This window comes from Oreochromis niloticus, linkage group LG7, assembly GCF_001858045.2.
Source record: "Oreochromis niloticus isolate F11D_XX linkage group LG7, O_niloticus_UMD_NMBU, whole genome shotgun sequence".
Lineage (NCBI taxonomy): Eukaryota > Metazoa > Chordata > Actinopteri > Cichliformes > Cichlidae > Oreochromis > Oreochromis niloticus.
The window spans coordinates 8,724,493-8,749,805 of NC_031972.2; the positions used below are offsets into that span (position 1 = coordinate 8,724,493).

A 25,313-nucleotide genomic window follows, 5' to 3' on the forward strand; every position below is an offset into this window, starting at 1 on the left:
GTGTGTGAGTGAGAGTGTGAGAGAGAGAGGGATGGGGGGGTGTAGAGAGAGGAGGGGGAAAGCAAAGAACTCAATATACGCCATCAATAAATAGTAAATGAACTGATTCTTATATGGGACATTTCTACTCTACATGATCACTAAAAGTGCTTTATACAACTTGCCCCATTTGCCCATTCACTTTTCCCTGTGCTTTTTTTCCTATGCAAGTGTTTTCTAACTAACATTCGCACACATTCCTACTCCAATGGATACATTGGACAGCAACTTGGAATTGGTATCTTGCCCAAAAATTGCAGACTGGAGCAGCCAGGGATCGAGCCACTAACCTTCCAGTTAGTAGATGACCTGCTCTACCTCCTGAGCTACAGCCAGCCGCATCACTGAATTTTTCATCAGTCTACAGCCAAAGTGTGACTTCACCAAAATTAGTAAAAAGAAAGAAAAAAAACGGAGAACTTTCACTTATCAGTAGCTGAATCTATTTGTTCAGTTTTTGAGATGTATACGTTTCTGAGACTTTTGTCACTAGAATAGAGAGATGGGTAGCAAGGGAGCAGGAGACTGCATCTTATCCCACCTAAGATTGATGGTTACTAATCTTAACAGGTAATTACATCAGATATACGACACACTTTTTCCACAAATACTAGAGACTGCATCATATAGATGAATTACTGTAGAGAAATAAGAAGTAAAAACAAGAAAGTGAGTATCAGCCATTTTTGAAAATCTGCCATTCTGGGCAATTTGAGATTTTTGACTTAAACTGAGGTTCTTCTTTCAGACAAGTGGAGGGAAATAGTCTAAAAACAACTTTCATTTGGCTAGCCCTTTGTGGTTGACAAAGACTAACATTTCAGGAAACAGATAAACATCACCTGCCTTCTTGTGTAAGCCTAACAGTACTGTCCCAATATTGTTACAACATTAAATGACAATATGCCTTCTATGTTTATGATCAACTGTCCGAATTGAATTTTCTTTGTCTAAGATGCATCAGGACAGTCTCATTGCAAACGAGTAAGTGATTTTTAAAAGACTTCATCCAAAAAACTGTTAACACACAACATTATACCTAATGACATGAATGCCTGCTTTTTACAATCTGGATTGGATTACAATAACCTCGTCTATTGTCTTAATTTGTTGATCAAACACTTTATTATGCTTAGATTCTCCCATTTCTAAATGTACTGATCTTACCTGGTGAGTTAGCCAGTGAGGCATGGAACACGGAGAAGTTGATCAAGGCATATGATGCCAAGAAAAAGTTGGAGATAATGGGTGCAATAGTGTTCAGCTCAGCTGCAAGAAGAAAAGCACCAGTCAACTCAGAAAAGTTAAAAATTTCACCTGTGATTTTATGTCCAGTCAAAAAAACAAAACAAAAAACAAAACAAAACCCTTTTGAATAAACACTCAAACTCTCAGGATGAAGACAGTGAACAGATCGGCTGCTGCTGACTCCAGCATGTGGTCATGCAGTGTGCCATTACTGTAAAATTTTAAAAATTTAGGCACCTAAAAAGGTAAGGGTTTTAACAACTGTTGTATCAATATCAATTTAGTTCACTAGTCTGTAAAAGTACTTTTATTAGAAGCTTGCAAAAAACAAAGAAAACACTACAGACAAGAGTTATTGTCAAATTTTAGACCAGTTCCCATGTTCATAAAACTGACAACACTTTAGGATGAATTTCAGAGGGCAGTAATGATCCTGTTTCTGTATCAATTCAAGCAAACAAAGAATGAAATGTGGAGCAGAGCAGCTGAATCAGGTGGGTTTCAGGCCTACAGAGGGGGAGGTGCGAATATACAGCTGCAGACTGGGGCTGAGCAGTGTGAGTGCTGGATGGCAGAGGCCCTCCAGGTCCGCTCAAGAGGTTGCAGATGTGGACAAGACGTAAAATCTAACCATTCTACTTTTACAACAATTTATTACACTGTGTTATCATTATGTGTCTTATTTGCTGGTTCAATCCATTTCACATCAAGCCCTCTGTTTCGTTATATTTATTTTAGCATAACTATTACTACACGTTATCCAAAGTTCATTTGAAAGTTTTCCATACTGTTCTTCTTCTACAATAATTACAATATTTAGACGTGTCAGGTTTTACTGATGTTAACTTTATATTTTAAAACCTAAAATCAAATAAAGGGGGTAAAACAAGTATTGAACACATCACCAGTTTTCAAAGTAAATATATTTCTAAAGGTGCTACTGACATGAAATCTCACCAGATATTGGCAACAACCCATCCAATCCAAACATGCAAAGAAGACCGTGTGAAAGAATGGGCCAAAATCACATCTGAGCAATGCATACGACTAGCTTTCCCATACAGGAGGCATCTTGAAGCTGTCATCGCCAACAAAGGCTTGGTTTGAAGTATTAAACAAATTTCAGTAAGCGTATTTAATACTTGGAGATCACACAAGGTTTCTTTGAAAGTGTGGATTGGATGGTTTGTCACCAACATCTGATGAGAACATCATGTCAATAGCACCTTTAGAAATACATTTACTTATTTACCTATTTTACCTGCTGTATTTTAAAAAGTTGACAACATAACTTTTTTAACAAATGACTTCTTCGCCATTAGTTCTTTTGTTGTAGCATGGGGTCAAAAGTCTCCCTTTATTGGTATAGAGTATTTTTCTGGGTATAGATATCGCGATCAAAATTCTAGTATCATGACATCATTCTAAATGTACCTAAGGTAAGTGCACAGGTACAGCATGCACCAACGTGGGTTTTTTCTGTTTAGAACAAACACTGCGTGAAAACACCGGTTCTCACAAAAGAGAACAAGGGTTCTGAGAACCACGGTGCTCTTAATTTCCAGCTAATATTTTTGTACGGTTGTATGTGATCAAGTATGAAAAGCAATCAGCAAGCAAGCAATGAGTGAAGCCATACCAATGAGGATAAAGGCCAGAGCGATACCGAAGGTCAGGATGTATCCTCGTAGGGGTTCATTGTTCTTGCCGTAGCCTTTGGCAAACATTTGCAGGCCAGGATAGATGTTGTCCTTACACAAAGCCTGTGGAAACAAAAACCTTTGTGTTGTCTCACTGGAGTTTAAGCTTTTTATAATCAAACGCTATAAGAAAAACTAAATAAATAATTTACATTTTTCCATCATTCAATACTGCAATTTATTATATACAGTACCTTAAAGCTTGGATCTGATCTTACCTGAAAAACTTTAGGTGCACTAACTAAAGAGGCCAGTGCTGAGGATAGAGTGGCAGAGAAGATGCCAGCAGTGATGATGGGCCCAAAACCAGAAACAAGGCTCATAACCTGAACAAAAGATTACATGTAAATTGAAAAGTTAGATGTCCACATTAAAAAAAAACCCATTAACATTCATCTTCTGATAAAGTTGTTTTTTAATATTCATCTTCTTTTAGACTCATTTGATACCTGGAAGTCCCTATGCAGTCCATAGCGGCAGGTATCCTCATTCTTGCAGGTAGAGAAGTCATAGCCAAATTTGCAGGCAGCAGTGGAGCAGTTTGCCATGAACTGAGAACTAATTGTGTCATTCACATTTCCACTGGCATCTCTCAAAATACAGGAGCCTAGTTTTTAAAAAGTATTATGCACATATTAGATTTTGTATTTAAAAAGGATGTGACAACCTTGCAAAAATGCAGTCTATTAGCAGGTACTATACACCACCTGTTGAAACAGCAACACCCAGGTAGACTATCCCTGTGATTAATATGGCTAGAAGGGTCCCTTTGGGGATGGCCATCTGTGGGTCCTGCAACAACCAACCACAACAAAATTTTAAGATTACAATATATAACTGGATACACGGCTTTAAGATGAGTACATCAAATCTTACAGCCAATTCAACGCTATGAGGTCAGTCTCTATACCAAAGTTGTTTGAAAAATTGTTTTCAACAGCCTTAATCAGTGGAAGCATAGTCATATTCACCTGCACAGTACAATCTACAAAGTAAACCTTTACTTGGTTTGACACTATATCAACATTCATCACATGGCTACACATGACTTACAGCAAGGTCTCCTGAAATGTTGGCTCCAGCCAGAATACCAGTGGCAGCGGGGAAAAAGATCGCAAACACAGAGAAGAACGTCTCTCCTCGGAAGTCTGGACCAATGTTCTCCCACATTATTGAAGCTGACAGAAAAAAGATCAAAGGCCAACTCTGATACAGCAGTGTGTAAAAGCCAACATGAGCTCTCAGATTTATGAGGAGGTATTAATGAGGTGTTTCTTGTATTATTATTTTTTTAAACAAACAAACAAACAACAGACGTCCTACCATCATAGCCCATGAATCCCTTAGCTTCCTTTGACTTCACAGGAATGAAGCTTCCAATAAAATAGTTGAAGATAGCTGTGATAAGGACGACGAGTAAGAAGATCTGGGCCTAAAGGAAGCAATTAAAACCAGTGTATTAATGTGTAGTGGTTAAATTGACTACACCTGCAGTATATCTGCACGGTTGTCCGAGTCTCATGTAAACAGAAGCAGCAACAGAATTGCAAGCATTTTCCAGCTTTCTAAGCTGCCAAATTTTGGAGTGTAGTCCTGTATTGGTTTAGCTTATGAAACTTGCTAACAGCTTGCCAACAATATAAACTGAAGCTTTCCATGTTACCTTCAAATTTGGATTTTTGTTTTGGATCCCCACCTCCCAACACCAACACAATCACACATGCACACAATAAGACCGAACTTAAGTCTTTATAAAAACAAATTTTACAACCAATAAGTGTCACTACTTTGGCTACATTCATGTTTTATATAGTTTCATACAGGTGTAAGTTTCTATGAAATGGGATGTTGTGCATACCTTGGCCTCCCACTCCATTCCTGCTACAGAGATGCCCAGAAGAATGATTATTGTAATGGTGCCAATGATTCTGATATCGTTGATTTCATCTGTCATGACGGCATCTATACCCTGAGATACAATACAAGGACTTGGTAAATTGAATGACAATGATCTGCAAACAGTGTTTTGATACGGGCTTTTCTCTATCAATGATGCCAGGACAGCCCACTCCTGCTGATCACTGACCAGCTGTAATTATCAGCTTTCTTCAATGCAATGTGAAATCCTAATAGACTTACAACCAGAAGTTCCACAACAGTCTCAGCAAAGCCCACCACATACATGGCAACAGCCACTGCATTGGCAAAGGCAAAGATAAGACCAATAGAGCCTCCAAACTCTGGGCCAAGACTTCTTGAAATCAGGTAATATGCTCCACCTGAAAATAGCAGGGAGTGTTAGCAAACGTTCAGTCATGCAAAGTCAGTCTTGCAAAGTCAGTCATTCAGTCAAGCAAAACATACCTCCCTTTACAAATCCATTGGTGGCAATGGCAGAGGTGGAGAGCCCAGTGATGGTTGTCACTACAGTAGCCATGGCGACGATCACACAGGCAAGAGCTGGAGAAGAGACCACATCATGAACTCCAAAAACACTTTAATAATAATAAAAAAAAAATTGCATAATACTTAACAGTTTTTTAGCAGCCTTTCCAATCACTCTCATGTCTCTCTAAAAAGTAACAGCACAAGCCAATGCAGCAATGTCTGTCGCATGTCTCACGTTGTGGTGATATTTCACATCAAAGTGGAAAATTATCAACATGTGCCAGGGGGCTAGGAATATTGGGCTTAGCTGAGTATGAACTAGCAGAGAAAGAGTGATGAACACAAAAATGTCAATAAACAAGGGGCAATGAGACATATGCACCTTGCTAGGTTTTCTGGAAAGTAATACTTAATACAGCGACCCTTGTTTCATTTTTATCATCCTGGTAGATGGAAGGTTTTTTGTTTTTTTTAAGAACATCTCTGTACATTTTTTTTCCCATTCATCCTTCCTTCAATTACATGAAGCGTGCCAGTGCCATGTGGTGAAAAACAGCCCCACAACATGATGTTCGATTTCTGTCCCATCTGACCAGACTAGATTCTCCCAAGATTAAACCGACTTGCCGCCATCTTTTTCAGCAAACTTTAAACACACTTTTCCACCATGTAATCAGTGGAGTCTTGCGTGGTGAGCAAGCATACAGGCCTTGGCAGTTTAGTGCATTATTGATGGTTTTCTTTGAAACAATTGTAACTATTGATTCTGGCTCAAGTGGTTCTTGGCTCTTGGACAACTCTTCTGATAATTCTTTTCACGCCTCTGTCTGAAATCTTGTAGGGAGCACCTGGTTGTGGCTGGTTTAGGTTGAAATGATGTTCTTTCAACTTTCGCATTTTGGCCTTTAGAACCACCAATGGCACCAATGCTATCATCACATTTTACAATACTAAGGTTACAAACATTTGAGAGAGTTTATTTTTACCCATCACGTGACACCTTGTTTTTTGGAGAGACCTGTATATAGGCCATCATCTGGGACTGAACCACCTGATATTAATTTGCACTAAGTAGCAGGATTGCTTTCTAAGTCATGATGATTTGAGCTGGAGTCATGACTTTCTACGCCTTAGATATACATTTACTTAGATTTGTAATGTGTTCAATGCTTATTTTACCCACTGTCTTTATGGTTTAATTTGTATAGATTTTGAGAGAAGCATTTCCAAGCTTCCTTCCTTTTTTTATAAAGTGATGATTTGCTCAGATTAGATTTTTCCAAAATATTATTTGATACTAAAATTAATACCTAATGAAGACACACAATTGCAACAGTATTGATACCAATAATGCAATTTTGTCTTCCTGCAGCTGACACACTAGCAGCACTACTGCAGACTGGGACACAGCTCCTCCCCTTACTAACAGGTGAAGTAGTTAACGTTCATAACACCAAATGACAATGGAAGAATTTCAGTTCTATTCCCTATATAGATATATAGGGCCAAGTCACAACAACAGTTGCCTCAAGGCACTTTATATTGTAAGGTAGAGGCCCTACAATAATACAAAGAAAACAGAAAACCCCAACAATCACATGATCCCCTTTGAGATAGGCGCTTTAGTGACAGTGGGAAGGACTCCCAGCAGAACCAGGCTGGAAGGGTGGCCATTTGCTCAGCAGGGGTAAGGGGTCAGAGGTCACTAGTGTCCTGGTTTTAATACTGAAGTATTAAAAAGCCATTAATGTTAAATTGGCTAGCGCACATTTTAACAATGGCCATTTAACTATTAGCACAAACAATTATTGTTTGTGGCCAATAATATAAAATGACTTTCACATGTCTGGTCTAGAGTGTGGAGAACTAAAGCGTGAAATCTGTATCAGAGGAGCCAGTTCAGACAGGTTTCAGGTTTGAAGAGCAAAGCTGAAGATGTCAGGAGTTGCAAACCGTAAAGGCGTAGCAATGTGAATGCTGGATAAGTGAGAGAGGGGAGGGGAGAGAGAGAGGGGGAGAGAGAGAGAGAGAGAGAGAGAGGGAGGGGAGAGAGAGAGAGAGAGAGAGAGAGAGAGAGAGAGAGAGAGAGAGAGAGAGAGAGATCTGGCAGATGTGGACATGAAGATGAGCTTAAAACTTTCTACTTTTACAATAATTTATTAAAATGTATTCCTTACTTTGCTGTGTGGTCAGTTTTAAAATCCAGGGAGTGACTGGTTCAATCTTTTGCAGTAAGTACTCTGTGTTTTCATATATTCTTTATTTGTTTGTGACTAATACTACACTACTTTTCATTTTTCCAAAATAATTTTTAACTTTTCCATAATACTCTACAACAATTCAATAATTTATGTGTTATTTAATCTTTGTTCAATAGTATGTTTTTAAATACATTTTACCTTCTGTAAACCATCTGTACAAATGAAATGACTTAATTGTAAATACTTATTTTGTTAAACCAAAGTTATAATTAAAATTAACCTTTTCAAGAAATGAAAACAGATACCAAGTATTCCCTTGGCTATCAGGATCTGGCTTGAAATTCTAGTATCATGACAACCCTAGCTCTCATTTTAATGCTAATGTGGATGCAAACAGATTCCACATTAAGCACCTTTAAATGGTAATGACCCAAAACCAAGATGGGGTTGATCTTGAGCAGTGCCATCAGGTCAGAAAGAAATGTGTAAAGGAGGAGCAGTGGACAGTTATAGTCTCTTATTATAACTGAAAAAGATGTCATTAAAACCCTTGCACCTCTGACTCTAATCTAGAATAAAAATCATGTACCCCTCCCCCCTTTCTACTTACCAATTCCAGCCTGGCCCACAATCCAGGACATACGAATGAAGAGCATCACACCCCAAATGTTCAACATGCAGCGTACCTACAGAGATGAAGGAGTGTTACTCTTGACACCATATAAAAATCAAATTTGTCAGTCTATATTAAAGTACAGAAAGTTAAACACTAAACATTTTTTTAACTTAACTAAAATAATAAATCTCCAAACCTGCACTACGTCCATCGCTGTCAATAAAACAAATCTCGTATTGAATTTTTTGTTTTTGTTTTTTCCATGTATAAAAATAATACCAAGTGAAAAACAGTCTCTCTCACTCAGGGGAGGGGGGTTGACTACAAACAACTGGGTCTAAAACTGATCATATCATGTTCAAGCTGGTACTAATTAATTACTAATGCCACCACATAAGCAGTTGTTCACCATTAGTTATTACAGTAACATATAATACCAAAGAAAAAGATTTTTTTAAAATGTGCATATGGTGCGTAAGGTTGCTTCTTTGTATGTTTGTTGAAATTTGTACTGCAAAGTTCAACAAGCTTGTTCTTATTTACACACAGCAATGAATAAGAGCCTATTTGTTTTCATTAAATATAAATACACCAAGCCACAAAAAAATATTCTGTAAGTTCAAAAACTGAGCAGATAACATTAAACATTAAAGTGAAAACAGATTTCTGTTAATCAAGTCTGTGGTAGTTGTTATTCTGACAAAGATTTTATCAAACACCAGTTCTCTATTCAGTGCTTCTTGCCTGTGACTGCAAAAAACTTCACATTTTGTATACAGAGCTCGCACTGTAGGTTAAAGCAGTTTTTACCCCTCTGGCAGAATGTCATTTAAAAACACTTAAAATTCCTCACACGGACTCCATAAGCAACACCATTCCCCAGTAGGGATCAGCCGAGGATCACATTTTACAAAGAAAACGTGAAGACAATACTTGATAAAAGTTATTAAAACCCAAGGTTTATATTACAGAGGAAGTAACACTGTCTCATATTAAAACAGAAGTAGGATGACAATATCCAGACACATCAACATGAATAATCCTTTAACCGCTTACTAGATTCAAACATGTCCTTTTTTACCCTCAGTGGTTAATATCACTAGCAAAAGCCACAATTATGAATTGCCTGGGCTGGTGAAAGACTAATAGTAAGTGGACTGCAGATAAAGTACAGAACAGAATGGAAAACACAGTACAGCCAACTGATGCCCATATTGGACTATAGCAGATATATCAATATTAATCTGTACTATCTGACACATAGCAATAGGAAAGCATTTTCTTAAGAACATAATGCAAACTAAGATGGTTGGACTAGTTTAGAAATATTGTTGGTTTTTACACTGAATTTGTTATTTTTCATCACCGTCTGCAGCACATGTGGCAAATATAAAAGGCTGTCAGACCATTTCCAAACACAAAGCTACATCTCAGACTCTCAACCTACAGGCCTCAGTTAGAATTTTAGTACAATTAAAGACTGAACAAGGCAGGCTTGTTTGGAACGGTTCCCTTAAAAAAGCTTCTTCTGTCTAACAGAACTTGGCAGCTTAGGTTTATAAAGCTGAATCTGAACTAACCACAAGACTCCTTTGGACAATTGTCACTAAAGTGGGGATGCACTTTGCCACCTTTGTGAAAATCAAAATGGCATGTTACCACAAACCTCTCATTTGTGCTGTCAATCAAGGTGTTCCATTAAAAGTCCAGCTCACTACCTAATTGAAATACTATGGCAGTACCTTAAAAGTAGTGTGCATGAACTGAAGCAATATTGTAAAGAAAACTAGGTCCAACTTTCTCCACAGCTAAAGTCCTCTTCAAACGACTACATCCTTACTTCTTCATATTTTGATTTAAAAACAAACAAACAAACCAGGAAATAAGTGAAACATGTAAGTACTTAAATCTTTTTACAACTAACAAGATTGAAGGTCAATATTTAAAAAAAAGAAGATAAAAAAAGCTAAATGACCATAATCTTCAGGAACAGTTTTGAAGGACCAGATGGGTCCTGTGTCAAGACTTTGCTGTATTTATTTTCCTATTTCTTAAAGACATGACTTTCAGTTGCTTACTGTTCATCTATTGAAGATAGTTTTGTAGGACTGGCACATCTTTTCGGTTATACACTTATCCAGTTTCCTCACATTTTTAAGGGCACACTGCACACCATCAGTAGATAGTCCAGGTTTTCAGCTCAAGGCTCTTTAGGAATCACCTTGTTTTTATACAACTATTTTTTGTTTTGGGGATATTAAAGTGCCTAAAATTTGAATTTAAAGTTGGTTCTTTGCTTAGTTGACTGTTATATGTAGACAAAATTCGTTCATCCCCTGGATTGGGTGCTTTTTCTGTGCTTGAATGATTTATAGGTCAGTGTTAATTGGCTTAACAGAATGACATACTTCGTTTTTAATCAAAGGACGGCATATTTCTCTCTCTACACACAACTAATGAAGCAAAGTAATAACTAAAATTTGACTTACCAGCACTCCCTTAATCCAACCAAACTTGACCACTCCTTTTGACTCAGCTGCTTCTTTAGCAGCAGCCTCCTCAGCTGGTGTAAGTTCATCACCGTTGGCAAAGCCATCCTCAAAGGGTTCCTAAGAAGCACAAAAAATAAAATCAGCAACAAGTAGAAGGAAACGTACTCTAAAGCGAAATGCTGGTGCTGCATCACCAATTAACCTAATATTCAGATACTAAGAAGAGTATTCTGAGGAACCCAGAGGAAACCCACACAGACAGAACAACATCCAAACTCTACAGAGAAAAGGGCTCAACTGGGGTTTGAACCATGGATCTTCTTGCTGTTCTAAACACTGGGGCAACCAGGTTTTTCTCTTCCCAATGAAATTGGGAACAATGAAGTTATTTTGAGTATAAGTAACAATAGGACTAGTTAACTGTATGGATTTTACTGTAAAGGCTGAGGTGAATGTTAAAAATCAATGTCAAAAAGTATTTAAATCCAAACCTTTGACACATTCAAAATACTTTTTAGCAATTTAGATAAACCCAAAATGTGTAGAGAAAAAAAAAAAAAGAAAAAAAAAGGTAAAATGCTGTATAATGAGAAAAGAATGCAATGATGTGCAAATCATTTAAATCTGATGTTTAAGTACAAAAATGCAAACAGAGCACATGAAACATTAAAACTGAGAAAGTGTTTAAAGTTATGAACATTTGGAGCACATAAATAAATCTGGGGCAGGAGTATGTTTCCCACTGTACAGCATGACATTAAACAACACACTACACGCAGTTAGGAACTGAATAGACCAATTGCTATAATTGAGACAGGAATGTTTACCTGTACCCAAATATAACTTTAGCTGCTCAACAGTTTGTGGCCTCCTTTTCATTTCATAATCTGCCAGATGTTTTCAATATGTAACAGATGCCAACTGCAGGTCACTATTTTTCTTCTCTGTCATTCTGGGATGTTGGGATGTGTTCTAATATAAGAGTTTTTGTTGTTTTTAAGGTTTGGACTTTGTTCATTCTGAGTATCCCAGTCTAACATTTGTTGAAACACACTGTTGGGACCAAATTGAAAATAAATACATGAATGAAAATTAAGATCTCAGTTTGAGCATTTGTTGTAATAGTAATTGTATTATTCGTAATCAAAGTTAACAGATTTCAGATTTAAAAACTGCTGCATTACATATTTTACATAGCATCAAAAGCGGCATTTGCTAATAATAATGCCTCACAGCAAGACAATCTGAAGTTCCAACCCAGACAAGACCCTTCTTTTGACAGTTTGCAGGCTTCTTCGCAGGACTCTGGTTTCTGCTGCCATCGAAAAACATTCTCCAGGACACCCTTGCAAAAACATTCCGAAATAACAAGAGTTTCATTTCCTGCTTAAATCAATGGCAATAAAAAAAAAAAAAAAAAAAGGAACACTGGCTTACAGACACAGGTCACATTCTTTACTTAGTGTAGCTGTTAAAAATACTAGAAGCTCCCTTCTGTGCACAATAGTGTCCCATTGGCGTCCTGCCTGGGTATACAGTGTATTATATTAACTGCATTGATTGCCTTCTTACTGACCCCAAGTAGAACAAAGGACCTCTGCATGCCAGCCCTCTGCACGTATACTAGTGAAACGCGGATTGATACTGAAATATGGATTCTTCCAATACCAGATATGTTCTATAATCGATTCTCATATTAAAATATCAATATCTTAGTATTTGGGGTAAATTTGTTTGTTTATGATTAACAGGAACGCAGTGGAAAGTAACTATTATTGGGACTGTCTAAATGATTAGTAGGAACTACTACTTCTTCTGACAGAGTGAGATGCGAAATACTGCTGTATATTGATGATGACAGTCATCACTGATAGATGTCACTTGCGGAGTTCTTTGGTGCTGCAGGACAGGAGCTATTGTTTTTCATTGTTAATTGAATATTTTAAAATGTAGGTAATGACTTTTCAGGTTTTTGATTTCTTATATGATATATCTTGACAATTAATCAATAAAAACAAGGAGTCTGATGTCTTGTATTCATTATGAAGGTGTAGTTTGAAATACACTACTTCTGATTTTGATTTTTCAAACACATTAAGTTTTCGTACAAAGTATTTGGTTCTGATCAGTATCACAAATACCAACCTGAATTTTACTTGATATCGGATGGGAAATGTAATCTGAGGTATCGCACATTACTAACTTATACTGAAGCTTTTATTGCATGTCCTCACTCAGTATTACTGCAGGCCAAGGTAATGCCATCCACAGTAAAAATCTGGTTAGATACCATATTTCTAAGATTTTCAGGACGGAATACAATAACCTCAGCTTTATCTAAATTTAGAAGAAGAAAATTAGAGGTCATCCAGGTCTTTATGTCTTTAAGACATTCCTGCAGTTTAACTGCAGTGTGTGTTATCTGGCTTCATGGACAGATAGAGTTGGGTGTCATCTGCATAGCAGTGTAAATGTATGCTATGCCTTCTGATGATACTGCCTAAGGGAAGCATGTATAATGTAAACAGAATTTGTCCTAGCACTGAACCCTGTGGAACTCCATAATTAACCTCAGCGTGTGAAGAGGACTCTCCATTTACATGAACAAATTGGAGTCTATTAGATAGATATGATACAAACCACTGCAGCGTAGTACCTGTAATACCTACAGCATGCTCTGATCGCTCTAAAAGGATATTATGGTCAACAGTATCAAACGCTGCACTGAAGTCGAGCAGGACAAGCTCAGAGATAAGTCCACTGTCAGAGGCCATAAGATCATTTGTAACCTTCACTAAAGCTGCTTCTGTGCTGTGATGAGCTCTGAAACCTGACTGAAACTCTTCAAATAAGCCATTCCTCTGCAGATGATCTGTTAGCTGTTTGACAACTACTCTTTCAAGGATTTTTGATATGAAAGGAAGGTTGGAGATTGGCCTATAATTAGCTCAGACATCTGGGTCCAGAGATGGCTTTTTAAGTAACGGTTTAACTGCTGCCAGCTTGAAAGCCTGTGGTACATAGCTGATTATTAGAGAATGATCATATTTAAGGTCGAAGCATTAATTAATGGTAGGACTTCTTTGAGAAGTCTTGTAGGAATGTGGTCTAAAAGATATGTTAATGGTTTAACTGAAGTTAACTCAGAAAGATCAATTGGAGAAAAAGACTAAATAAATATCAGTGGTACTGAAAGTAGCTGTAGATAATGGTCTAATAATGGTGTGTGTGGTCCAGGTACTTACTTACGGACTAAATCTATTAACTTTGTCCTCCTTAAATTGTGAAATTAAATAAGGAGGAGCCAGTGAAGAAAAGCCAATTGGAGAAGCCAATATGCTCTCTTTCTAGTCCCTGTCAGTACTAGGGATGGGTACCGGTGTCCGGTGCCATCTGACATAAACGGTAGTAACCAGACCGAAAAGCAGCGCACATTCGGTGCTTTTTTTTTCCTGAGCCAATTCTAGCCAATCATTTTACGTTTCCGAGGATAGTAGGCGGGGCCAGGTACGTACGTTCTTTTAGAGCAGAGCTACAGATCAAAAATGCCCAAGGCGAAGCGATCAAAAGTCTGGCTGTACTTCACAGCAAAAGATGCAAACTCAGCAGCCTGCAAGTGCTTTAAGCTGATACTGTGATACTGTCAAAGGAGGTAACACCTCAAATCTGATGAAACACCTGGCGACGCATAGCGGTTTTTTTTTTAAAGCCGAGAAATGCGCCGTGTTTGATAGCTTGCTGCGAGACCTCACACCGAGCACATCTACTGCGGGTGTGGTGCCTGTTATCGGACCCGGAGTTAGCAACATCCCCCAAGAACCCAAAGAATAGAGTCCTGGCCCCTAGCCCTGTCAGTGTAGCAGAAATGATGACGGATGATGATGGCAGCAGCAGCCGTTCTCCTCTGCGTGAGTAGCTTCATGTTGTTCGTGTGTAATTAACGTTGAGTACGCTAACCACATTATTACATTAATGCATGTAAGGTGAACTAGCAAACACCGTCGTAGTTACATGCGGCTGTCTTCTTGTTTGATGGCAGATGCTCCCTTCACCCTGGCCAAAAAGGCTAAAATGACCAAAGAAAAAGTGGAAAACAGTTAAACATGAGAGGTTTTTGGACAAAGTTTGTGTTTTTTCCATTGATTAAGCACTGCTTCCAGCCAAGAGTGATACCATATATGCCCTATAGCTGCAGAAAAGGCTAACATTGTTATCTTTTTACAAAAAAAACAAACAAACAAACAAACAAACAAACAAACAAACAAAAAAAACAAAACAAAAAAAAAACAGCTGAACATGAGAGGTTTTTGGACCAATTTTGTGTTCTCCATTCTTTAAGCACCGGTTTGAGCACCGTTTAAGCACTGGCACCGTTTCAAAAGTACCGGTTTGGCACCGGTATCGGATAAAACCTAAACGATACCCATCCCTAGTCAGTACTCTCGCCGCAGCATTTCCTTTCAACAGAAGGCTTTTCATGGAGCTTTTAGGACATCCTGATAATAATAAATTACAGTGGTCCAAGCCTACAAGTAACAAATGCTTGAACTAGTTTTTCAGTGTCAATCTGAGACAGGATAGTTCCACTTTTAGAGATATTCCAAAAAAAAAATGGAAGACTGCTGTCTTCCATTTTTTTGGAATATCTCTAAAAGTCTTGCATATTTGCTTAATATGCACAGTGAAACACATATTCTGGTCAAAAACAACTCCATGATTCCTTAGTGTTACTGGAAGCCAAGGTAATGCCATCCAGAGTAAGAATCTGGTTAGACACACTCATTTCTAAGATTTTTAGGGCTTAATACAATAACCTAAGTTTTATATGAATTTAGCAGCAGGTAATTGGAGGCCATCCAGGTCTTTATATCTAGAGCTATGCTTGCTCCTCACAGTCACACAGCTATCATGCTTTCCTGGCTGCTCGGGACAATCTGCTGGGGTGAGAGCTAACGGTATGCTAACATGCTAACATCAGTCGCACTGAATACAGGAGCCAGGCTATGAGTTTTTCCCCAATGGTGCAGAGCTGGGTCTCCAATTCAGTAATCCTGGTCGCCAGAGAAGTAAACAGACTAGATTATTACAAGAGTAGCTATACACTGAGCAGAAAGGTACAGGAGGGACAGTTGAAGAGGCCATGCTGGTTGAGAGTTGGCTACAAGCCAAGCGAGAGAATCCCTAAAGACAAAGTGAATAAATACATTTAGTGGCTGTTTCAGAGGGCGAGGGTGAACCTTGGATAAAGCACGTGAAGATTACACTTCATTATCTAGAGATCATCTAAAACGTTTTAATTACAAAAGCTACACAAAAACGCCACTGTGCATTGTAACAGGAATATGAAGTGATACTGTACTGCAGACAGCACACGCATGAACGAACGCACACAGAGAGACATGTCAGTGGACAGGGTCGGTTACACTGGCTGTATAAATAGGTGTTATAAATTATTCAAGTGTGCTGGGCCTTTAGCACGTGCAGTGCTGAGCTGTGGGAGGGAGGGCCTCAAGATCACTCCACTTGGACCATCTGTCAACATCCCCTCAATGACTCAGCAAAACTGCTACAATCAAGCCATGGCAGCTGGATGGGCTAAAGGCTTCTGATCTGAATTATCATAATTGTATTATATTACCAGAATTATAAAAGTATTAAGATGATGGATCAAACCATTTTAAAATATGTGAAATGTAGACAGAAATTGCGCTATAGACACAATTTCTTGTACAACAAAGTTGAAAAGGGACCTTTGAGATGGGACCCAGAACTTTGAGATGCATTATGGGAATCATCGATGCTCTGTTTCCAGGCTAAAGAGAAGAGCGAGCATCAGGTTTGTTATCAGCACATAGTTTAAAAGCCAACATCTGTTAATGGTGAATGATGTCCATTATGAAATTACACTTCATAGCATTTCCAAGTACCTACCTTGAAATCAGTCCAAACAATAATACCATATCCAGGGGGGAAAAAAGACAAAACAGGCCATGACAAAGCATCAGCTCTACATGACTTACACCATGATCCTTTCATTTGAAGCATTTCCTTTCTTACCTATTGTTCTTTATAACAAATCCCAAAGGAATACAGTAACTGTTCAAACTGCAGTGACAATACGCAGGTCTAGCTAATGATGCAAAGTCTGCATTATGTGCCCCAACACATTTGCAATTTAGTAATGCAGCGGTGGCTTTTGGAAAAGTGGTTGAGCATACCTTTATGTAACATTAGGACAGCTTAACAGTTCCAAAGGTAAAATAAATCTGCTTCTGGCACATTTCTAAACAGCTGGGCAATATGAAATTGAATTCCTAACTATGGGTGATATCAGGTCACGTTGCTTATGTCATTATGCTATTACGGACACCATAAATCAGGGAGCATCTGGTTTTTAGAAAGAGGTCAGACTCTTTCCTGGCCACTCTTCATGACTAATGGAGACAAACAATGCCCTTTATTGTTCTACTACAGATTGAAGAAATTTATGTACACTTGTCATCTAGCCTTCTTGTTGAATAATTCTTCCTTACGACACTGATTATGGCAAAGTTCAAGAATGCATAACTAGTTATTCAGCATCATGTTCATGAATGGTACACATATGATAACTGTTCACACATGCCCCCCCTCAATTTGACTCATTTTCTGTGTTTGTACTGGAAAAACTGAATGATTCTCACTATATTGAGTGAAAAACAGAGGTGGAAAAACTATTTCCAGATCATACTGTAATGACAAGTTCCAAATGGTTTCACTTACGTTGCCTGCAGACATTTTCTTCTATTACTTCTTTGTACAAATGAGAGTTTAGCGTTTGTTTATCTCAAACTCATTCTCAGAGTTCCAATCAAACTTGAGCAAAGACAATGCTGCACTGGTCAACTGGTAAAAAAAATAATTCCAAGTCTGAGGGTACACTTACAGTTAAAACTGCACATCTGACAATAGTTGCCAAAGTCGATTTGTGGAAACCTAGCATTGGTCAGACTATAGTAAAGATGTTCGCCATCTTAGAGATTACTTTAAAAACACAAATCTGGTGTTAAATGTCTCTTAAGAAGCTCCACTTCAACCAGACACTTTTAGCAGCCATGAACAAGCTTCTGACATAATTGTGGCTGGACCACTCTTCTTGGAAGAATTTGTAGCGTTTTATTTAATTTGCTTTTTTTTCATGGCATGGAACAAGCTTGTAAACACAGTCCACAAATTTTCAACAGAGTTGAAGTCAGAGCTTTGGGAAGCTCTAAAACTCAGCCTACTTTAGCGATTCCAAAACCACAATTGACGTGCGTTTGGGATCGTTGTCCTGCTGGAACACCAAGTTGTGCAATTTCCAACCGCCTTGTTGTTGTTGTTTTGAGGTGAAGTTAAAGAATCTGGACATACGCTTTCTTAATTATTCTATCCACATAAAAACACGGAATATAGACTTAAATCAACTTATGTGCTATAATGTCCAGCCTATTTGAAGCCAGAAAAGACACTAGCAAAAAAGCTGACTGTATAAGTTAACAGCTTTCATCAAATCACCACTCTTAAGACTTATGACATAAGCGACATAAGTCACATAAGTCTTATGACATAAGTCTTAAGACGTGAGATTAAATATATAGTCAGAATTAGTGCTGTTCGATATAACGATATATATCGGATGACGATATAAAAACGTCTATCGTTTCATTTGACGCTATTGTTTGTTTCGTGGTGTCGCAAAATAAACTGTTTACGGCAATATTTTTTCATCATTTTGATGGTCACTGTAGTGGCTATATTAATTTCTTAAAGTTCTCTCTTTCTCTTATATTTAATATAACCACACTACAGAAGGACAAGCGACTATTTTTATGCGTTGTTGTTAGCAACAACGACGATAAAACCATCGCATGTCCACTTGTTTATTTTCCACATAAACCTTTCACAATAAAGCTCAAGATCCTGTTGTGACTTTTCAAAATAAACTGAATCACGTAAAAGAGTATGCAGAGTGTTTATGGATAAGAAGCAAAAAAGAGACGCCAGGTGCAAAAAAATAAACCTTAGACTCAAATGTTAGAACAGGCTTTTCCCCGCAGCACGCTGTGTAATAAATACTCACAAAGAAAATGGCGGCCGTTACAACTTATGACTAAAAATATATAGTTTCATGCATCGGTTAAAACACTCAACTCCAGGTACATGACGCCCAGCTGGAAACACTTCACGCAAGTCAAGCTGCCCGAGATTCACAGAATTTACAGAAAATGTTAAATTTTTGTGATTTATATCATTATCGGGATGACCGATGTCTTATATCGGGATATGAGATTTTGGTCATATCGCACAGCCCTAGTCAGAATTCAAAAGTAGGCTTAGTCTACGTTAAAATGTGACATAGGCACCAATTTATTCTGGCCAGAACATGATTACCAGAGCCCTGCCCTGTAGGCAGGCCTAGGGAGGGAGCTTTATAAACTGGGCCCACTCAGAGTTAAGGGAGTTAATATAACGTGGGATCTTATTCACAAGTGATGGGAAGGTTTACTTGGACAGGTGGATTGGTATGGCGTCATGGGTCATGGGTCATGTAGGTATTGTGCCAGACTATCGTTTTGAAGAGAGAAGTGAGGAAAAAGCAAAGCTTTTGATTTTATCAGTCAATCTATGACCATGAACTCTGGGTAATGAGTAAGGTCATGAATATAACCAAAATGAGTTTCGGCCTTAGAGACAGGGTGAGGAGCTCAGACATCTAAAGGAATTCTGGCTTAGGAACCTGAAGAGGACCTGGAATGTGTGGCTGGGAAGAAGGACATTTGGAATACCTTACTTAGCATAGGCCCACCACAACCTGACTTTAGATGAGAGAAAGATAGTGGATAGTGGATGCAAGGCAAAAACAATCTTTTTATGTTTGTTTTATGGAATGTTTTCTGAAAAATTTGCTTTTATTGGCTTTTTAAAACTCATTAGACATCAGTACGAGTCTAATAAATCCTACATCAGTTGGGCTCTAAGAGAACTTATGGTCATTATTTATATAAGCATTTCTTATCTTATATAAGCAGTAAAAGGAGAAAAAAAAATAGTGTTCATGTGCTCAGTAATGAAAGCTGGAGAAGAAACTGAAAGCAGTATCACATGCTATGTATTAGGATAGTATGTTGTTGAATTTACTTGCTGGCTCTGTGTTAGGAACAAATTTAATAAGTTTAAGTCACTGCCTTTTAAATTCAGCTCCCCATTCTACTTGCACAAAACAACACAGAATGGGTTAGTGACCTTTTTCTACATGACTGAAACAACACAAAGGCTGTCTCTGCACAACAATGACAAAGCATCAAGAGCTTTGGATGTTTTTAAAAACTGTACCATGATGTGCCACAAATGTTAGTTACACAAAATAAAATAATTTTGCAGTTAGGTTTTACAGCACCTAACCTTGGACAAGGACAATGTGAAAGTACAGTAAGGTTAAAAAAAAAAAAAAAAAAAAAAAAAAAAAAAAAAAAAACTCTTGTGAATCTTGAAGCACACAGGAAAGATCCTTATAGATTGTCAATCAAAGGGCTACATATCTTAAGGGGAAAAAAAGGCTACTTTCTCTCAAGGAGAGGATTTTACCAAATCACGTAGCAGTGCTGAATTAAGGAGTACTTCATAGAATAGGGAACTGCGGTTGGGGCATTACTAAAAAAAAAAAAAGTTATTATTATACATTACTCATTACTTTCCTTTAAAGTAATGCATGTTACATTTGTAAATTGACATGTCACATAATTTCCAGTTAACAATATAGAACTTCTGGTTACTAGCGTAACCCAAGTTCTCTATAAACTGTGTGAGGAATCTCCCGCCTCCCGGCATGACCAATCATGGAAGCTTCACAACCACCTATGTCCAAGACAGACCAATCCCTTCAAGGACACAGTGTTCCCCAACCCTTTTATAATACCCCGTAGCCCCACAACAGGGAAGTATTTCTTCCACATGCCCATGAAAGTAAGGGATTGTGCTGTGATACCTTACTCATATGCCATTACAATTGGCTTTACTACCTGGCTGGTGCGACACAGCTTGCCAGTACGAGTGGAATCCTAGCACACAAAGCGCTAGTTGCTTCTCCTAAACCCCTTACTGCCGCCTAGATAAATGCATAATGCTAATTCCCTAACGTTACGCACAAAGGCAACATTAGGGGGCAGGGCCATCTTACTATAGTTGGGGAAAAATTGCAGATAGGAAATGTATAAAGATAAAGCATGCGACTCACGTATCCTTTTTCACTGATGCCAAACCCAGGAATACGACAGTTTTGAGTGAAAGAGCCTTTAAGACAACTTATTCTAAAGGCTCAAAATGCACACAGGTGCCTTTTAAGCCTTTAGAGTTGTCTTAAAGAGAGCACTTGTAAGACTCTGGGTAAATCCCAGAAGGGAGGGGAAAAAAACCAAAAAAAACCAAAAAAAAAAAAAACCACAACAACCCCCTCAAAAAACAAACAAACAAACAAACAAAAACACAGGCTTAATAGTAGGCCTCAGTCTGTGGACGTCATTCACAAATCTCCTTATCAGAGAATGCTGGCCAATTGGTGCATTACCAAAGCCAACATGACTTGCTGAAACTGCAGCTAAATACACTTCAATAGTGGAAAATGTTCCCCCCTTATCTAGAAAAGAGAGCACTGATAAGGAATCATATTGCTAGCTGTGCACTCTTTCAAATACACAACATTTGCCATCATAAAGTGAGCATGTGGCAAGAGCTCTTGCGCTCTAAATGCTCTCAATCACCATCAGAGGGAGACCAGATTCTTTTAAATTCAGCCTTTCACGTGCCAGGCCCAGAGAGCTAAATGCTCTGAATGTGGATGAAAAATCTGCCCATGCTACTGAAATACCAGGTCCCTATGCAAGGGCTCGCTATGGAGCAGATAGGCTAGCCCCGCCATCCATGGCTATACCAGTAAGGAGCTATTAAAATCATAGACCGTCACTGCTCCCTCACCCTGTTCAGTAGCAATGGTTTGAGGCTGAGGGGGGGGGATGCATACAGCAGCAACTCTGGCCGTAGTGTGTCCTCGCTTAATGGTCCGCTTACATTTATTAATGAATTTTTTGCACGATGTGAACAGATCTGCGGACGCCTGGCCAAACCTCTCCCACAGGTGGTGGACTATTTCTGGATGGAGTGTTGACACCCTGTAGTTTCCCTCAGGAGAGCAGAGCCGAATTGATGTTCAGAACACCGGGAATGTGTGTCCCACTTAATAACATGATATTTGCTTCTTCACATACTCCGGTTGTGAGCCAGCCTTTGCAAAGTCACAGCGCCGTTGTATTGTCTGTCCTGACCAAGACAGGACAATTTTTCAAAAGCAGCAGGAAAATATCTATATCTATCTATCTATCAACGCCAGAAAAACTGCAGTCAGCTCCAGGTAATTTATATTTACGCACAACGGACCCTCTGGGGCCTGTAGCCGTCCCCACAAAAACAGCCCCCACCCCGTCAACAAACCATCTGTTGTCAGAGTTTTGCCTCATAATAACTGTACCAAAGGGAACACTAATAATGAACACTTTAGAGTCTCTCCAGTGACTTGGAGCCAATAGACATTCAGGGAAATTCTCACTATATGGCTGACATCACGTCTCAGGGAGGACAACCAACCCTAAAGATCCAACATCCTTAACAGTCCCTGAGCACCTTACTATAGAAAGGCCCGAAAAGAAAGTTTGAGGCCTAGATATTCTATACTCTGAGTGGGAGACGTCACTGATGCCTAAACGTAGGCCAGATAGGCTGCATTTTTCCTCTGCTTCCTCCTTGCTGTAAGTTCATACATAAAATATTCTAAATATGATGAAGAGTCCAAGTCCCGCTGCCCAGCTCAATGGCTTTGGAGAGCAGACATTGAAAACACCACACCACTGAAAGTGGGTGGTTTTATTGCAAACTAGTCTGTAACCCCTCCCAACAATGGTCAAGAACCATGGATGGACTGCACATGCCCACCAATCCTCCATCCGGCCAAGGGGCCCAAGAGGATGGAAGTTCAAAGCCGGGACAGCTGCACTCTCCTTGGGCGACCCAAAAAACCCAAACATGTGTACACGTCTTTCTCTCCTTGTCCCCACAAAGCATTGAGGAGAGATGAATAAATTGTGGTGGGGGGCACTGAAGGAACTTGTGCTCCTCCTTGACTGTGTATATGGGGAGAACATGGATGGCCATCACACAGCTTAGATTGGAACCTGAGAAAATATGTTCCTCTCTCCATTTCTTGAGGGAAGAAGGGAACAGTTAATAAGTACTTTGAGTGCTTAAGGCAGGGATCTCTGTGAGTGCTGCCTACTAAGACCCTGGCAGCCACTACAATTCCTAAGTTGACCATTTTCCTTGTGGATGGTGGGATTGATGGCTTCAAGCAGCAGCAGGTGTGGCATCAACAGCAACGAAAGACTTTTTTCCCCATTGCCTTCAACTCTACAGACCCTGCCACTCGGGCAGCTGGGAAGTAGGACCGCTAAAGCCTATATTACACTCTCTTACTGGCATAGCCACAAAGCCCGGTCAAGTAGACAGTGGTTGGCGTGGCATGGGTTTAAGGGGAAGACAGAAGTCAAAAGCGTTAACCTGCATCTTCCTCCAGTTGTTATCATGCTGCATAGCAGTTTTTACCTCCTCAAACGATCCCCTAGGCCATTATGGTTGGTACAGAGAATCGATAATAACCTGCTTATCTTGGCCAGGCAGGCTGGACAGATTGAGTCACAGAGATTGCTCCCCTTCAATGGCCATGCCCATGATGTGGCCACTGTATTGCACTACACTGCACCCCTAGAGACCCGGAAAATACACAAAACACTACACATCTCCTCCCAAATCATGGGACTAGCTAGTTTTATAACATGTGGGTATGCAGCAACACGACAACTTCTCCAACAGGAATATATTTCCTCAACAAAAATGTATCATTACAGCATAATAGATATTCCTGAAATCAGAAAAACCCACATTCGTGGACTACCTTCACAGCTGTGTCAGTAAATTGTCTGGTCCAGAACCACTGAAGAGCTCTTATGATCTTTGCACGGAAAAAAGAAGCAAGAAGGGCCCAGGAGCTATTATAAGGGGGTCATGGGACCCCTTATTCCTTAGCGTGTTTGTCTGTGCTGGATAGACATGGTGGTAGTGGAGTTTCCATGATTAGTCATAATGAGATACAAAGTGAGGATTGAAAGAGAACTCAGGCTACAGTTCCACAACCCAACATAAATCCCCATTCTACGTATAAATACAAAACCAACAACACAAAACAAAGACGAAAACCAGCCTAAAGAGACTTTAAAGTGATTCTAGTTTAATGTCCTTCTGGTAATGTGTTAGCATGCTGTCTATAGAGATGCATGTAGAGACCTGAATTCCTGTTGCAGTTAGAGCAGGGCGATATGACCAAAAATATTTATCATGATATACATTTGAAAATTTGCGATAACGATATAACTGACAATATAATTGACACTAGACAAAATACTTTACAACTCCACAACTTTATTAGTGTAAAAAACACCATCAATGTATTTTCACTTAAACAAGCAGCTGTTTTTTATGTGCATTAAAGTTATATAAAAATGTAACAGTGCAAATTCCTTGCTGACAGTTTAACCAAAAGGCATTTCCAGTGGAAATTGGCCGACATATCCTCAGCAAAACCATGTATAATATCCACAAAACTTAAAAAGAGGTTATACACACACAATACGGTAATATTATGTCGAAGCACAGTACGTATCACTCCGCGAGGCTTCTGCCTACGATAGCCGTAATGCTCCGACAATCCATCAAGCGGTGCGGCTTCGTAGCTTAGCAAAGTCGTACTAAAACATTTGACAGATTTTCGAGCGCCGTGTACCACATAAAATCATTTCGAGGTCAGTAAACACAACCAGAATTCATACATAAGGCACACGGGATTATAAGGGACACTGTCGATTTTCAGAAAAATCAAAGGATTGATTTTCAGTGTGCCGTATTTTCCAAACAACACGGTAATAACGACGGCCCGCTAGCATGCTCTACCAAAAATAGTGCTTTGTTGTGTATCTGACGGACGAAAGCTAAACCAGTTCCACACCACTGACGCTGCAGCATTTTTACAAACCAATTCTGGTTCATCCGTTTCATTTAACGATCCACTTTCGCTCTTCTCATTCTGCGTCGCCGCCATGTGCGTATGTAAACATAGGCACTGCGCATGCGCGTTTTACCCATATTCTATCGCGATATTTCATTTTCCTATCGTTGCCCAAAGTTACACCGGTATTACCGTGAACGGTATGATATAGCCCAGCCCCAGTTGCAGTATTATGAATCCGTTTCTAACCCGACCACAGTTTGCAGTCATCACCCCAAAACTTGATGCAGTTTTTTAAAAAGTAACATTGATATCTGTACTCCTCATGGCACACACACTGTGTGCTGGAGGAAGAAAAGAGTGACGCAATCTACAGCGTGGATATGGACATTATTTTTATTTTTATTGCAGGATGACAGCGCGATGTTTACCATTGCGCTGTCATCCTGCAATAAAAAGTGGAGACTGCTCCAGGAAAAAAGAAAAAACAAATTGTATTACACT

General features: G+C 39.0%; 1 protein-coding gene across 2 annotated transcripts in view; it reads right to left on the reverse strand.

The window, feature by feature from the left end:
- The window catches only part of slc12a2 (solute carrier family 12 member 2), a 59,192-nt gene that overhangs the window by 25,329 nt on the left and 8,550 nt on the right, over window positions 1-25,313 (reverse strand). For both annotated transcript variants that reach the window (XM_025909241.1, XM_003439466.5), the window contains exons 2-13: window positions 10,682-10,801; window positions 8,187-8,262; window positions 5,352-5,447; window positions 5,127-5,266; window positions 4,846-4,956; window positions 4,311-4,419; window positions 4,041-4,165; window positions 3,695-3,779; window positions 3,437-3,594; window positions 3,206-3,313; window positions 2,927-3,050; window positions 1,207-1,308 (exon numbers count right to left, since the gene is read on the reverse strand). In XM_025909241.1, coding sequence (XP_025765026.1) covers window positions 1,207-1,308; window positions 2,927-3,050; window positions 3,206-3,313; window positions 3,437-3,594; window positions 3,695-3,779; window positions 4,041-4,165; window positions 4,311-4,419; window positions 4,846-4,956; window positions 5,127-5,266; window positions 5,352-5,447; window positions 8,187-8,262; window positions 10,682-10,801 — 1,354 coding nt within the window. The remainder of the gene's footprint in view (window positions 1-1,206; window positions 1,309-2,926; window positions 3,051-3,205; window positions 3,314-3,436; window positions 3,595-3,694; window positions 3,780-4,040; window positions 4,166-4,310; window positions 4,420-4,845; window positions 4,957-5,126; window positions 5,267-5,351; window positions 5,448-8,186; window positions 8,263-10,681; window positions 10,802-25,313) is intronic.